This window comes from Spea bombifrons, chromosome 8 (genome assembly GCF_027358695.1).
Source record: "Spea bombifrons isolate aSpeBom1 chromosome 8, aSpeBom1.2.pri, whole genome shotgun sequence".
Lineage (NCBI taxonomy): Eukaryota > Metazoa > Chordata > Amphibia > Anura > Pelobatidae > Spea > Spea bombifrons.
The window spans coordinates 25229302-25246692 of record NC_071094.1 but is presented as its reverse complement, the minus strand read 5'-3'; the positions used below and the strand labels follow the sequence as shown (position 1 = coordinate 25246692).

Genomic DNA, 17391 nt, shown 5'->3' with positions numbered 1-17391 from the left:
ATGGTTCTAGGAGGAAGCTAATATGAAGTTACTCAGTGTCGGCCCTTACAGCTCACCCAACAGTGCAGGGTTCAGGATTTGCTCGGTTGAGGTCAGGTGGATCAATCGGTCTCTGACTTTAAAATGTTTGCTAATTTTAGAGACACTTGTAATGAAGCTTCACGGCCCTGGGTATGGGTACTCAGGGGTAAGTGGTGAGAATATTTCTGATTATATGATACTAGTCCAAGAAGAAGAGAGAAGACAAGAATTGACCAACTATTACGAAAAAAAAAAAACACCTCCATGTTACTATCATACAGATTTTGATTGAATTACTGTGGTACAAAAGCAAACTGGCTGCAAAAACAAGACCACTTTGTATATTTGTGCAGGCGGTATAATTAATCAGAAAGACATCTGGCTCCAGTTGCTCCTGATGCAGACCCCTAAATGCATTAGCGCCTTACAGTGGTCTTCATGCTAGCACTTAGTTCTGATAAATGAAGGCACCAATTCAATAGAGAAACTGTTTTTGAAGTGTTACAGATGTAAAGCACTGTTGGTATTAGGTTACCATCATCTTACAATTTTGTTTTAAACTTTAAACGAATATACAGAAACCATTCAACATTCCCTGCGTCACAGCAATTTCCACAAAAGTATGTTTGGCTCAGACTCAGAGGAACAATGGAAACATGGCAGCCCCTTCCATGAACCTATTCCTGACCTTTAAAATAATCACATTAACATAAAAACAAAGTCTTAACATACCCTTTACTGGCTGAAGAAGTGTTTTACGGAACCGCTGCTGCTCTGCTCATGAAGACTTAATAAATTAAGGAGGAATATACTTTCTTTGGCTGTTCACTTGCTTTGGGCAACAACTCTCATAATGCAAAGCTGGACAGAGGCATGTCCCTGTAGTAGCATATCTGAATTAACAGAATAACACTGAAGCATATATCAGACATTGATACAAAAACACTGAAAGTCTCATCGCCATTTACCATTACTGCATTTTTTATGTCTCTTACATCAAATTGTCAATGGAGCTATGTGTAAAAAGTAAAAACGGGTCCCATCACTATGGCAATATATGGAATGGTCTAGTCAGCAGGGACATTACACTAGCGATGGTGATAGGACCATGTCTTAAACTTTGAATCCACCAGAATCACTGTTATATATATATATATATATATATATATATATATATATATATACATATATATATATATATTTATGCATCAAAAGTTTCATTTGTGTCCAAGCTCATGTTTTCATATAGCAAAATCTATGAGGTAAAACGTTGTAGTGTGAAAGCTGTCAATCATTATTCCAGCTTCAATTCCAAGCTGGTAAAAGGTCTGAGCACCACATTTTAGGGGTGCAAATAGGAGGCAAATAGGAGGAGTAGGACTATGTTAGCTCAACCCAACTTTGAGCAAAACCCCATATATTTTTCTCCTGCTCTGTCCAGTTTCTGTGCACACGCCGCATACACATTGTTATGGTGTGAAGGGGGGGGCACCCAAAGAACATTTTGCCGTTGTCATTAAATCTGTGGTGGGACTGGTACATTGCACAGTAACCATCCTTTGCTACATTCTAAACAAACTACCCCAACCTTGCAGTGCATTCTGACAAAATAAAATGTTAAAAATAAATCAAATTAGTTTACAAAATGATTAATTCAAACAACATATAAGGCATACATGAATGTAAATGCAATCTTTTAAAATGTTGCATTGGCATTGTGCTTTGATAAAAGACCACGTGTCAGTCTGGAACTGGCTCCGTCTTCTGGAAACCCTGCGCAACAGTCTATCCTTCTTAAGGTCAGGTCAAGAGACGACACTGACAGGTATTCATTCTTCATAAGGTTTGGTTGACCAGTCATTATTTTTTTAATGTAGCTGTATTAGACGACCAGGAGCTGCTAGCTGGAGCAGCAGCAAAAGGATAAGGCAGCGCTGGACTTGTTACACTGGTGGAGTTGAATAGTTGAAGACGGAGTTGTAATGTGGCGGTGGGCTGTGGCATTCTAGGTTCAGAACACTGTTCATGTGGACAATCTCGTCGAGCATAGAGTCCACGGGATCTTCTTCAATTTGGGCAGCTGGCTGGTATTTCACATGATTTTTTTCAGTTTCTGTTAAGACAGACTCCTTGCTCTTGCTGACAGCTTTCATTCTGTGGGAAGTAAAATCTACTTTATGTGATCAGTATTACACACAATCCACCAGGTAAAAGATTACACACAGGCCATATTTACTGGTTTACAGATGTGGTGTGTGGAGCAAATGAAGTATCAGGTCAAATTACAGTTCAGAAATAAGGACACGGCCCCTAAGTCTTGCTTTAACCTTTTCAGTGCCAGGGAGGCATGTATTTCACAATACACATGAGCTGACTCCGGAATGCCACTGGACCTTTCATCTGAAATATAGCTTAGAGAATTTCTAGGAAGACGCCCAGCCCGCACCTGTAAATCCTGGCAAGGTTCAGCTCAGTTTGGCAGAGTTAAACTAAATAGTTAGAACTTCCTGACAGCCACTCAACTGCACAGGTCGAATCAATCACTCATTGCAAACTCAATCACTGAAAAATCTTTCATATGACTTAAATGTGCATACGTATAAGATAGATACAGGGCTGCCCTTAAGAAAGAACATGTGGGGCTCCCATGCCAGTCCCCCACATTGCCGCTGCTTACTGCTCTTTCTACCATGCTTCTGGTCTCTGCATTGCTGAGTGATCTGGGACTGAAATGTAATGCCATGTACCAGGCCTTTGGTTCTCTCAGAAGTCTCATGGTGCTGCCACAACCACAAGGGATTCTGGGTACGCGCATGAAAATAAGGTCAACAATAATCACCTTTTGCCTCTATATCCACTTTATACATGGATCCCTTGAAGGGTTTTCCATCACCTTTACCCACCATAACTTATGTAATGGTATTTCTTATGCTACCCCAAGCCTCAAGTATTAAGCCAGTATCACAACCTCATGCTGACGAGTCCCATTAAGGACGAAACAGCTGTCCATGAGTGGAGATCTGGCTACTGCACCTCTTCCCGAGTTTTGTCTAAAGGCTGTCTTGTACAGCGGGCAATTACTTTAAAGGGATCCATGTATACAGTGGATATAGAGGCAAAAGGTGATTATTGTTGACCTTATTTGCATGCGCCTATCCAGAATTGTTGTGGCGGCACCATGAGATTTCTGTGGGAAAAACAAGCCTTCTGGCTTGTCTGGTGTCTGTAGATGAGGGTTTAATAATGCTTCTACTACCCCCTGCATTTCACAGAGAAATACATGTGATCAACTATGGCAAAGTGAAAAGGAACATATAGAACTGGTGTCAGTGTGCTGCATTACACTGTGTCTTTATCTTTAGTAGGAATGTGTGAACTTTTCATAGGTACCACATTGACCTCCCCAATATCACCCATGCTGCACATTAATGCAGTGGTTAAGCCTTTCAGTGTTGGAGACCAGGGCAATATACAACAAACTATTTACTGTTCTTCTGAAACAGAAAAGGTTAACATACAGTTTAGCGCTATGGGATCTTTTTTTTCTTGGCCAAGACCTTGTGACTTGATGTTTAATAAGATTGCCAGGCCTAGAAAGTGAATACCCCCCCCCCAATAAATTCAAAGGAACAGTGGGATTTGGCTGGAAAATGACAAACACAACAGTCCACATTTGAAAACACAATGTAATGAACCACAAGACGCCTTTATGTCAAAGAGAGATTATGTCTGAAATGCATCCAGTGTAAATGTTTCAGATCTTCCTATAACACACAAAACTCCAGAGGGCTATTTCGTCTCTCCAATTTAACTCGCCCTCTTCTCAATTGTAGATTTTGGACACAGTGTGAATAAAATTATATTAGTTCACGGCTGTTATTAAAGTCAACACGTGATAGCTATTGTTATCCATTTTAACCACTGTTTTATTATTATTATTTTTTCAAATACAGAATACCAGGAAAACCATATCAGCAAACCAAATATATATTTAAGAATACGTTCTCCTGTCCTCAAGGGAAATATTTTTTTTTCAGTTAGCTACATAATTGTTCTCAATGTAGTGATTTTATGGCATAAAAAAAACCCAGAAGGTTGCAGCTCACCCAACTTTGGGCCATGACGCAGAGCTGTGTGAGTTTAAGTTCCCTGCTTGATCACTGGTAACCTATGCCAGTAAGGCATGCTGAGGAGCACGCGATTAACTATGGCTTGGTTGCAGGGGAAAAAACATGCTAACTTTCAACTACATGTATGGGGGCAGAGCCATTAGAGGATAATTAATGTGAGAAGTAGGTATACCAGGGCCCATGCATTACCAAGGGCCCATGCATTACCAAGGGCCCTAGGTGGTTTCACTTTCATCATCTTGTGGTACATGCCACAGTGCTGCAATATGACGTTTAGTGTTAAAACAGAGTCCCTTACATAGCTTTATGCTGTTTCAGCATTCTCTTGCCATACTTGAAGGGTACTTTGGTGTTTTTATGAACTGACTCCAGCACACACACTTTATAATACCGTGATATTGAGCACAGGTTGATATTGGATTTTAGTTGGGTTATTTCATAGAGTAAGAGTTTGAACGTGTACTAGAGTAAAGTTTAAACTGTTTGGAAGCATCTCTTTGGTATCTTTTAGTAAAGCACGCTTTTGGCCTCTGACTTACGCATGAGCAACATGGGCAATCATTCCAAATGGCCATGATCGAGTCTCTTGTCGCTTGATGCTTTTCATCTCTACAGAGGACAGGACCATCCCACTGTCCACTGATTCACTCTCCTGTGATAGGAAAAGGCAAAGAAATGTTTATGGGTGTTTAAGGGTGTTTTTCATGCTCCCTGATGTTTGAAGGGTAAGTTTATTAAGCAAAATACTGCTTTGAAATATACTCAAAATCTGCAGTATGCATTAAGAAAATAACACCAAATAGCCACATAGCGGTTTAATCTGAGTACTTGGAAGCCTAGTACCAAGACTCCAAAATTCCAGTATTCTGTGCCTAAAAAAACTCCCAGCAGAAAAAAAAGTAAATAAAAATACTTGATAACAACGGGTGGTCTATAATACATTTTCTCTTCACCATAGTGGGTTTACCACTGAATGCTGCATATCAGTGATATTTTCCCCAGCCCTTGTAATAACGAAACACAGTTTCCTGGATGAAATGCCGTATTGTTGGCTAGCCAACCATTAATTGCTTAGATTTTTTAATCAACACTATTTTTCACAAAGAACAATATTTAATAATTGGCATTATCACCCCCTTTTAATATTTTAATATAGAAACAAATCTTGAAAACATGAAGACATGAAGTTCAACCTATTATGGCTGCTCACACAAAAATAAAATTGGGGTCTCATGGAGTGCATTGAATTAATATTTGGCCCAGCCATACTGTAAAAGCTATCAATTGCCTCTTTGGGAAAAAAAAACCCTTTATTTTTTATATATAAGGGGTGGATCGTTGTTTATTGGGTATTCCCTTGGTGCACATCAAAGACCCTGGAAGCAGTGAATTGTTGCCTTTGCCCATTGTGAAACAATGAACACCTTAATTAAATGCAACATTACAGTCATGTTTTGTCTTAGGGGAACAGCACCTTTAAATAGAAACATTTAACCTGTTGAGATATAGTAAATAGTTACGAGACATAGATTACTATAATAGGACCCTGCTCATGGCCCTGTGAATAGTGGTCAGCACATTGGGTATCGTTGTTACAGAGTAATCTCTCAGGTTCCAATAGGGTTGCCACATTTTCTAGAACAAAAAAAAAGTGGAATACCTTCTAGGTGGCAGCCCAACAAATACTGTCTCTTTAAGAAGGCCTTGGGATTTCCACTGTAACATAACTCTTAATCATAATTCTATCAGTCCAAGGAGATCCCTTTGCACTGAGTGGCGTGTTGATATGTCCTAAATCCCCCTGGACAGTGAGAATGTGCTCACTCTAGCCCTTTCTTTTGAAAAAAAACCTCTTTACCTCATTGAGCACATTGTCCTTTCCCACTGGCACCTCGTCAAATGTCTTCACACTCAGCGGTCTGTTCTTGTTGTTGTTTCTGAAAACAAGAAAGTCCACAGAGTGAGCCTGACACCCAGATTCCCTTGAATCTCTTCCAAAGTTTGCCATGCATATGAACCCCAGTAATGAATTGTTTGTGCTTTTTATTACATGTACGACTCCTGTACAATTGCACCGTTTTTAGTGAGGGTTGAATTTCTGCATAAATTGGTGTTGTACCCAACTCCATTACATCATACACCAGTAATTAGCGGTTTTATATGGAATTCATACGGGTCCCTAAAATTATACAGACCCATGGGTCGTTTTACCCTTTAATCTATATTCGCAATATCTTTATGAAATGCTACATGTCTTGAAACAAGCCATAATAATGTGCGATGTTGCAATTTTCTGAACATAAGGTAGCCCAGAGAAACCAGATGCTTCCCTTACAGAATACATGAAAGGTAGCATGGGTGTTTTACATCAAGTAATAAATTAAGATGCTAGCCACTTACAATGTACAATTTACAATGTATGTACAAAGTATGAAAAAGGTAACCATTTGTTAAGTTAGCTGCAAGAGAAATTGGGCTGCATTTCTAAGTCTGACATTGTAACCATCAAAGACAATTGAATAGCTCAATGCATTTAATACAATTTAAATGACTAGTACATTGCACAATTTTGTAATGCATGGTTTTAATAGACACACTTCTTTCAATTAAGTTCATAACCACTATTATTTGGAGTATATTTTAAAAAAAAACACACAATGGGTGTTGTATAGTCAGAATGGCCTGACCTATATGTAAAAAAAAACTTAGAGATGAGTATAATATCCTTCCAAACACCTTAATATGCAACATAAGGGGGTCTATTCATTGCAAACAAACATTGCTCACTAAAATCATTATTCAGAAACTGAACTCTAAGGGCACAAATCCAAAAAGATCATGAAATGCACGTACACAGTTTGAGTACTATCTGATAATCTCAGTGTGTATTGTTTTCATGTCTAAATCACTGTGCACTGGAAAACATCAAAGGAAAACTTGTTATTGAGGTCAGGGCAGATCATTGCCACAGCTGAAGCTCATTACAGGCACTGTGATGCACCCAGCGGTGGAATAGTAGTATGCTATTTTTTTATGTCTGCTTATCCAAATTTAGGAGACACGGCAGCAGCCATGAAATGAACGTCACCTTTAATGTTTGTTTGTTTTGGTTCCATAAATGCAAATGCATAGATATTCATGAGCTCTGGAGCTGCAGCATTCTCAATGGGTAAGTCTTATTTATTTATAGGTAATGACTGCATATTAAACTACTTATATATGCTTACAAAATACTTTAATATGCATTCCTCGTTGACTGAAGTATTTATTTTTTTGTAAATCAGCAGCAGAACCAAAATACAATATAAACAAAATCAATCCTTGCGGAGCACTAACTAAACACAGGGCCTTTTCACTCTAGGTTGGGGTGGCTGCCCCACTTCTTAACAAAACACTGCAACCAAACAAAAAAAATCCAGTAAGGTTTTTGCCCAGCAGCTTTCTTGGCTTGGATAAGAAGGAGAGTGAATTGCACCAAACTGGGCTTTTCTAAACCCTCCTAATTAGAGCAGGTGAGCTGAAGTTAGTCTCCTGTAACTCCTGGTCTGGATTTTATAAGGCTGTTGGAGCACCAGCCCACCCCAGGGACCCATAACACAATTTATAAGACTCACACTTATAATTTATTTATTGTGCTTATCTTTCCCTGTGGCTTCAATTTTATGTGTAGGCTACTAAACCAGCCTTTCTGTCACAATATATATATATATATATATTATATATTCAATAATATTTACCAACTGGTAGAGATATGCATTAATATGAATAGCACAATTACATTTATGTGTCAATGTTGGAGGTCTGTTTCTTGTTGGGGTCCCTCCATGTTTTCGGACACTTAAACATTACATAGGGTAGCATAACATGCTACAGTGCATATGTAGGCGTGTACAAGGTGTTTCTTTCCGATTTATGGGGTGAATTTCTTTAGATATGTCTTGTTGATTCTAGAGAAAGTTTATGGCCTGTGTCCTTATAAAGTCAAACATACACACTGAACTGAACGCCCGAATGAATAGCTTAGTAAAATGGCTTCAATGCAGCCTTATAGAGAGGTTGCAGTCTGCAACTGAATATTTATTCTTTCTTTTTTTTTTCTGCATAGTTATTATTTTTCAACCGCAGTGAAACCAATAGCCCAACATCTATACGATGTGTTAGCACTAGAAACCCAATGGCTGTCCCTGGATTCTAGAGTTATGTCCCAGTCTTTAGTAAGTCTTCAGAAAGGCATTTCCAGATACCTGCTATGCCTGGTGTAATGTACAACTTTTGCATATTTTCTACTCCTTCCCAAGCTTATGGTCAACAACTATTAAAAACAAAACAAACAAGAAAGGTGACTGGTGACACTAAATGAATCCAGATTATTTTTTTCCTTGTCTGTAGGTTGTATGCTGGCCAGGAGGTAGCAGTCCCGTTCCCTTAAAAAATATTCCATCTTGAACTTTATTTAATCCCATAACATGTCTTGTCCCTCTTCCAAGGTCTAAATATTAAGGTCTGTCTTTCCTTTCATTGTTTGAGCCCATCACTATGTTAGTTCTTTCTTTAGATTATTTATGGAATACATGGCCTCCACAGCTGGATTTACTGTTCTAATCTCTTGATAAATCTATAAACTGGCATTTGTACATCTCATCCTGTCTGTGTTGATATCCTTCTGGCCTTTTCACACTACTTGGTCACATTTAGATTCTCTCAAGTGCATTTAATTTTTGATGCAATTGAAAGCTTCTTTTCCATGTTTAACTTAAAGAAAGTTGCTGGTCTCTTCCTCATTTCATTTTATTTTTTCTTAGGTTAAAGAGGATTAGATATATTCATAAATGGATGTACATTATATGACCCAAGGTATGTAGCCCTCCTAATTATTAAGTGTTTCAATCACACCCATTGTTAACAGATGTATAAAATCAAGCACATAGGCAGATATTTCCATAACATTAGCGGTAGAATGGGTTGTATGAAGAGCTCAGTGACTTTTAAAGTGGCACAGTCATTTGATACCCCCCTTTGCCACAAGCCTGTTAAATTTCTGCCCTGCTAGATCTGCCCCAGTCCACTGTAAGTTCTATTATTGTGAAGTGGAAGCGTCTAGGAATAACAACGGATTGATAACAAAGTGATAGACCACTCACAGAGTGCTGAAGAGCATAGTGCGTAAAAATTGCCTGTTCTCTGTAGCATCACTCACTACGAAGTTCCAAACTGCCTCTGGAAGAAACATCGGCACAAGCACTCGAGTGGCCTGCACAAAGCCCTGACCTTAACCCCACTCAACACCTTTTGTATGGATTGGATTGGAAGACAGCCTTCTCATCCAACATCAGTGCCAGACCTCACAAATGCTCTTTTTTTCTCCCAGACTCACTCCACTCTCTTATGGGAAGCCTTCCCATGGGAGTAGAGGCTGTTATGGCTGCAAAGAAGGTAGCAGCTCCACATTAATGCCCATGGTTTTGGAATGTCCAACAAGGTCATAAAGGTGTGATGGTCAGGTGTGCACATACTTTTGGTCATATAGTGTACCTGATTTCTGGGGTTGATTTTTCTCATGGAGTAGCAGCTATTCCTTCTCTGTTACAATACATATGTGACTGTGGGCATTTATAAATTTCACTTTAACATATGATTATCGATCAGTCAATGGTTTGACCATGGCTTTTACAACCAATTGTTTAATTTATGGTCGTCTGTATCTCATATTTCTTACCCAGCTTCCAAAGTGCTCCATCGTATGACAGAATTTCGTAAGTTTTGTTCTTCATTTCCAGGGTTCATGTTTGCTTCTCCATCAAGGCACAACGCTGTGTTTAGTGGAATATAGTCCTTCCCTTCCTAATAGTATAACACAAAGAAAACATGGATGAATGGTAATAACGTGTAACAATGCCTATAACAGATGCTAAGATGCCAACTCTGTAAAATAATGTTAATATCCAACCTGTTGAACGTTAGCCTGAAGAAGATCCCCCAAACGCTCCACTAGGTCTGTGAAAGTAGGTCTGTCTGTAGAGTTACCCTGCCAGCAGTCCAGCATGGTTTGGTAACTAGGAGAGAACAAATGCTGTGCAGTTAAGGTGATCTTATTAGGTCAGAACATTCATGAAAACAGATATAACAATAAGTTTTTTCCCCTTGTAGTAAGTTCCTAACCATTAAATTCATTAAAATGCAGCTCTTACATTTCAGGCGTGCAGTATTCTGGAGGCCGCATTCTGGTCCCTTCCTTTAGTCGGCAGCAGAAGTCCTCATCGATCTGTACCCCTGGATAAGGAGAAGCACCTAAAGGAGAAAAAAGAAAGCTATTAATACGTTTCATCATAATTTGATCCAGGGGCGAACACATATTATGCGACAACAAAAATACCTCAGTTTGAAATGCCACATTATTCATTATTTCACAAACTAAGTTATATTATCTGAACAAGAAAATAATAAGATTTTTCTCAATGCTTTTCATAACAGCACTAATTATCCTGAAATCCAGCAGTTTTATTGTGCATCAGAATCCATGGAGTTCTGTGTTATCACAAAAACCTGCTTTTGTAGACCATGAACATATGAACTCAGTTGCACCAAAATGAGACATTCTTCTTCAGTGAGAAGGATCCCTCCAATTCCCTATGAATTTCTGTGAACCGGCTTTTTTGCAAAGATCTTCGCATAGAATTCATAGATTAATACAAAAACTATAAAGCTTTCACTAAACAGAGATTTCCTAGATCTGTAAATGCATGGGTCACGGTATCAACCGTTTCAGGATTTCCCTGTATTACAGACCGTTATGATGCTGTGGATAAACTATATCTCAAGCCACAGGCCTAACCTACGCCTCACATTAGCATATAAAAAGTTTCATCAGTGGTTTCTGACCTTCACAGGAATAAGTGCAAACACTATTTTGATCAACCTATCAAAACTCCATTTATATGTAAATTAAATATACTTTCAGGCAAACGTTTCTTAGAACCGAGAGCTCAACCAAGATGAAATTTCAGATCTGCTGTCCTGAATATTATAACTAAATATATCAGCGGGAGTGAATAGTTTCAGTCCTAATCACAATTTTCTGAAACGTTATTTATTTCTACTTGGGTCCTGTAAATTCTATTTTTGGGAATTTATAGATCATAACAAACGATCAGATTTTATTTTGGGGAGATATTTTTATTTGTGAAAAAGAAATTGGATGGAATGTGTTTCATTAACTGTTGTCTTGTGTTCCTTTCAGCTTGACTTCAGCCTAAATTAGATATCTGACTGTTAATTACATCACCATATAGTAAAGCATTTGCAACTGACAGACAATGGTTGTCAGAATAAAGAACAGAGGACACAGAGAACTCACCAATATGTCACAGGGGTCATCATCACAGCTGATAAATCTACTAAATGAGGCCCTGACCCCATATTAAATATAGCAATACTGTATGGAATTTAAAGTGTTTAGCTTATGTACTGGACATCTAATATTTATTATATATATATATATATATATATATAATTACATATATAAATATATATATATATATATATATATATATATATATATATATATACAGCAAAGCTTATTAACAACTCTAGCAAGAAGACCTAAGTGACAGCAATGAATGGTTAATAAACTTTTTTATATTTCTAAGAAGATCAAATACCAAAATAACACACCAAAACAGTGTCATGCGACAACCCTGCCAACACTCCTTGGCAGAGTTTGGTATAGAAAAAGCCAAGTATACAGAAACACACTAGAAACCACAGTGGTACACGTGATGTTTATGAAATAGAACTCAATAATGTAGTATTATCAAAACTTTCCATTGGCCTGGACTCTCTTTTTTATTCTTCTCGCAGACACTATGGTCTCTTCATACCTATGGCTTGGCCACTGCAATAATGTTTTATATACCGTAATCTGTATTGGCCTTTTTTGGTTTCAATTGTAAATCATGGGCTGGCCAGCTGACCACACATCTCATTGTGGGTATTTACATGCACTTAGTAAGCCCTTTTCTATGTAATCAATACAACCAGGGCTGGAACAACTAATGTAAATCCACAATTGGCTAGTGGTATCCAAAAGGAAATTCTCTCGTCAACCACATCATTTCATGTTATGCCAATAAGTAGCTAGCTTAGAATAATTGTGTGGCACATACCTAACTGACAGATTGAGAATTCAGTGGTAAGTGGGATCTTGGGTGTCAACATTGCAAGTATGACGTAATAAAAATAAAAGAGGAACTATTGTTTGTTGTAGATGATTTCTGAAAACAAGTAATGCCAATGTGTGAACAGAGAGTTTGACATGAACATTCAGAACTCCTCCACAGAAGACAGGTAATAATGTAGTACGAATTATTTCTAGTAACGTGTGCACTATCCATCCCTGTCCAATCACATATACCGGAGGGGAATCCACAGGGACTCCATAAAAAGAAAGCTGATAGCGTCCAATCATCATTCAAATGTTGCATAAAAAATATTTTAGACCCCTGTTGGCTACAAATTGCATATAAACATAACTACGACATAAAATATTATTATGAAGCAGCTATATTTATTGTCATACTGTATAGAAGGTGCTTTTGCATTAAAGCTCTAATAAGACCAGGTATACCTCATGGACTGGAGGTTGTTCTAGAGAATTGGAGGGTGAATTTACAGGATTTTTTAAAAACATTTATGTCATTTTTAGGGACAGTAAAGTTTGAATAATGGACCATCGGTTTTATGACTAATTGGATAAACACAGATGATAAAAGATGAACACAACCAATATAACCCCAAATTGTGTGCATGGTGATTTCACATTAATAACCAGCTCATAATACATTAAATGCATGCGTAACCATTTTCTGTTATGTGCAATGCTTATTTTACTTTATTGCTTTTTGGGAGTAGTGATAACTTACACATTGAGCCATATTATTAAGAAGTAGTTCTGAGGCCAAGTGAAGCATTAACTCTGGGAATCAAGTGAATGTTCCTGCTGATAATTGCAGAACAGCTCTTTATAAATATGTGTTGTTGCATTTCTTTTTTGTATTTTATTTTGGAATGCCTTTTAAATGATTGTTATATTATCACATTATTTATAGTGTTCTTGTTCAATATCTCTTTGAGAAAGATCTTAATGATTGGGGCCAAAGAGTACTACTCGCAGTGCATCGCGTGGCAATGATCCACAGCTAATGATTACATCTTTATCCGTTCATTTTAAGTTGTTTAAATAAATGGTGATGGGTGGCCATGTCGGCTAGTTTCCTAGTATTGTAAAAGGTTGTTCTTTTTTTGTTGCCATGACACAGATAGATACACTTGTAGGTATCTGAAGTTTTGAGTACAGCAGTTTTAAGGTCAGCAAAAGAACCAACATCAGCCCATGTTTCCGTGTTAACAGAACATTTAATTGAAAATTGTTTCTGAAATTCCAAAAAGCATACTGAGGATGGTAAATTATGATCTGTAACTTACCTAATGAAAATATCTCCCACAGCAGAACTCCGAAAGACCACACATCACTCTGCGTTGTGTAGATTTTATCAAAAATAGCTTCAGGCGCCATCCACTTAAGAGGTAACCGAGCCTGTAAGTAGGGTAAACACATATGATCAATCTGCTGACACACCTGGAACTCAACGTTATTTGATTTGCCAAGAGAAAAGTCTTCTTTACCACATGCTACGCTATCAGGAACAAATTTCAGAGCTGACCGCTCTCATCTGTGGGTTCCAGACAATTTCTAAATATATATTGTTGGTTGATTTTGCACTCTCATTGCTGCTTTTCTAGAAGACAGGCATTCTATCTAGGGTTCCTCAGCTAATAAAGACCTCCTTGTAACCTATGAAAAAACATGAGCACCTGTCAATGAAAAAGTCCATGGGCATACTCTAAATGAGGTGACCCTGAGACCTTTGAAATATTAACCCTTTAAAAGCCCAGTGTTTTTATGTAGTGACTTACCAAATGTGCTATTCAATATCAGGAACTTTAAGGAAACTTTCACTTGTCATTATTTAATGATACACGTAACTGATGCACCTGCATTTCAAGCAGGAATATCACCCATAACATACTGAGAGCAAAAGCACCAACTGGGAATCTTATATTCTATGGCCATGGGAGTTATATCAGAAACATGGGAGAAACAGTTTAGCAAGATACATATAATTGTAGGATTGTAAGGCTACTGGGGGTGTTGTAGTTCACTAAGTTCTTGGGACCCTTTGTCTGGTGAAGAATCATGATAGTATGACATCAACAAAAAGTTGTTTATTAAGATCAAGGAATGATACTGCAGTATAAGTGACAAGCAAGCAAACGTTTTATATGCTATCATTCAAATAATTGTTCTGTTCATTAAAATGAATAATACATTTGTTCCAATAAATAAAAATAGATACATACACAATGCAGAAAGTGGTTAAAAACTCAAGTGAAACTAGGAGCACAGTGACATCATCATTATCATAATGTTCCACAGATACACCCGAAATACATCTCTGTAGGAGGCAACTTTTGCTTAGTTTCACTTGGCTGTGAGGTTTCAGATTCTATCAGTGTTCAAATACTCTTTCCTGATGCTGACTAATGTTGCCCATTTTGTGGTTTGTGCTAAGAACACCAGCACCTCTCATTAACCTTGGCACGCCTGTCACACATGGGTTTTCTGTAAGGGCAGCCAGTAAGTGAAGAAACAGTTTGATCCCTACTGACTCTTTATTATGATTAGCAAACAGGGTATTATTTTATATCCGTAATCCATGCATGAATTGAATTCAGGCTGTCAAGCTTCTCATGTCTTCTTGCCACCGAAGAAGTTGCAGTTCATGAGTAGGATAGAATATGAAAAAATATTTATCACAAATATATTATTTTTGGAGCCAAATTACTTTCATATTAGCAAACTATTTCTTATTTCTCTAAAAGCTTGGAAGTTGTGCCAAAAGGAGTTTGCAGTAATCATGAGCCTCTGCTAACACGTTGGTTTTAGTATAAAGGATATTGCCCGTTACAAGCCAGGTTTATAAATCCTCCTGTTTTAGTTTTTAGCTTCAAATATATGTATAAATGCCATGGTATTAACACCATAGCACTAGGTGACATATGTTTTCCTATTCTGCTGACTTCATAATGAATTGGTGATAAATGTAACATCTGTCCGTTGCAGAGTAGCCAAATGTCCCTTTTTGATCATTAGATATATAGGATGCAACGGCATTTGCGAGAGTTCACCCAAGAGGTACTGTAACTCATTCAAAGGGTGCATCCTGAACAGTCTAACCAAGGCTAACAGTCTAATCAACAGCTGTATACACCTCTTCAAATCAGAGTATTTCGGATTGATAGAACTCACATCTCCTTTGCGCACATAGTCCGGATCTTTGTATATATCGCGTGCCAGGCCAAAGTCACAGATCTTCACAACGTTATTTTCAGACAAAAGGATATTCCGGGCGGCCAAGTCACGATGAATACACTGTAAGACAAAACACAAAATACTGTAAATTTACAGGATATACTGTATAAACAATAATGTCTCATTCCATAAACCTTTGGAGAATAGCCTCCTTTCACATCAATAACTCAGCTTCCTGTAACACTTGAAGTGTGGGACTGCTAAACCATACCATAAATAATTGCTTCATTTTCGGCCAGTTCTAATTCAGTCTTACAGAGTATCAATGTTTTCTTTTTAATTACCATGGATAATAGTAGTACCTGGCATAAGCGCAAATGTACTCGCCCCCACTACATTTGTTTGCTGATACCCTTTTGGATTTACTGGACTTTTGACCTCGGCTTGTTTATGGACTTTGATGTTATTCTCCTACCTAAGACCTGGGATTGGTGTACGGTACCGTTTATGCCTTTTACTACTCAGTGGAATAAAACCTTGCTGATATTCCTTATATTGCCTTTTGCCTCTATTGCACGTCTGGTGTCTCACTGCGCTGCGCTCCAACCCTACATACCCTACAAAACAATAAAGTCAATATGGAGCCTGCAGGAGTCGCTGACGATATACTAGCCCTCATACAACAGATAGCCGCCTTGGCTCATACTGTGCAAGGGATGCAAGAGAACCAACAGACATTAAGGGCTCTAGTGCAAGCCTTACAAGCAGTTCCACCAGCAGACGTACCTGCACCCTTACCAGCCGTCGCCCCTCCAGTAGTAGAAGCCATGGCTGTACAAGCTCCTGAACCCCAAGTACCTTTACCAGAAAGCACCCTTCATGTTCGTTTTTATGTTCTACAGAATTCACATCTACAGAATTATCATGCTAATTATAAGTAGTAATTGTTTCTCTAGTACATATATAAAGCATGTTTCTAATTCCTACATTCCTCTTGATTTACATTGTAAGTACCTCTGCCCTATCACATTTAAAGAAAGCATTGACTGAGATGGCACATTTGTGAAAGGCTTACTTTTCTTGAGGCCAGGAACTCCATGCCCTTTGCTACCTGGAAACTGTAGCAAATCAGGTCTTCCATTGTTAACTGTCGCTTGCTCACATCTTCAGGATCTAAAACAATAAGAAATTAGACTGAAAACCTAAAAACGCCCAACTGTTCCAGGACTGTACAATTGAGAACTATTCTGGGTACATGGTCACATTTAAAGTTTCAAACTGCCCCATAGTATTCCCTAGCCCACTTCTAGGTCCTGAGATTTATATTTTCTTAATAATAATTACTCCCTGTAATTACATTTTGATGAATATAAAGTTCGGAGAAATATTTGGCAGTAAAAAAATGGGAAAGTAGGACCTATTCAAGTGAAAAAAATGTTCTACCCTTTCAAGCAGACAAAAAAGCACTGATAATGATTTCAGAGGCTGTGCAAAAAAAGGTATTATATGCAAACACGAAAGAACATGTTACAAAAATATGAAATTATATTATGTAACCCGGTATTATCCATTGACGGCAATGCAAATGGGATGGATTGGATGCATGTGGGAGCAGAGTGATCTGATGACTCTTCGGTCTCCCGCTGGCCTCTCACTTGAAATGAGCACTGTTACATAGTAAGGGATTTTTCAGGCACTCCTTAAGATAATAAGTGTAACTTAAATGTTAAACAGTTGAACGGCAAACGTGCTGAAAAGTGTAAAAAGATGATGTAAAGTACAAAAAGTATTGATCTTCTGAGTGCATCTGAATTAAAGAGAAATCCTAAATTAGGTCATAACATAAATAAACAAAACTAAAAATCTTCTATA

At 37.9% G+C, this 17391-nt stretch overlaps 1 protein-coding gene across 1 annotated transcript in view; it reads right to left on the bottom strand.

Moving 5' to 3' along the window:
- Window positions 1–1654: 1654 nt before the first annotated feature.
- Window positions 1655–17391, bottom strand: part of LOC128502662 (vascular endothelial growth factor receptor kdr-like) — an 89984-nt gene continuing 74247 nt past the window's right edge. The window contains exons 22-30 of the mRNA XM_053472539.1: window positions 16595–16692; window positions 15517–15639; window positions 13632–13743; window positions 10340–10439; window positions 10099–10204; window positions 9868–9992; window positions 6010–6088; window positions 4691–4803; window positions 1655–2175 (exon numbers count right to left, since the gene is read on the bottom strand). Of these exons, the coding sequence (XP_053328514.1) occupies window positions 1965–2175; window positions 4691–4803; window positions 6010–6088; window positions 9868–9992; window positions 10099–10204; window positions 10340–10439; window positions 13632–13743; window positions 15517–15639; window positions 16595–16692 (1067 nt within the window). The 3' untranslated portion in view covers window positions 1655–1964. The remainder of the gene's footprint in view (window positions 2176–4690; window positions 4804–6009; window positions 6089–9867; window positions 9993–10098; window positions 10205–10339; window positions 10440–13631; window positions 13744–15516; window positions 15640–16594; window positions 16693–17391) is intronic.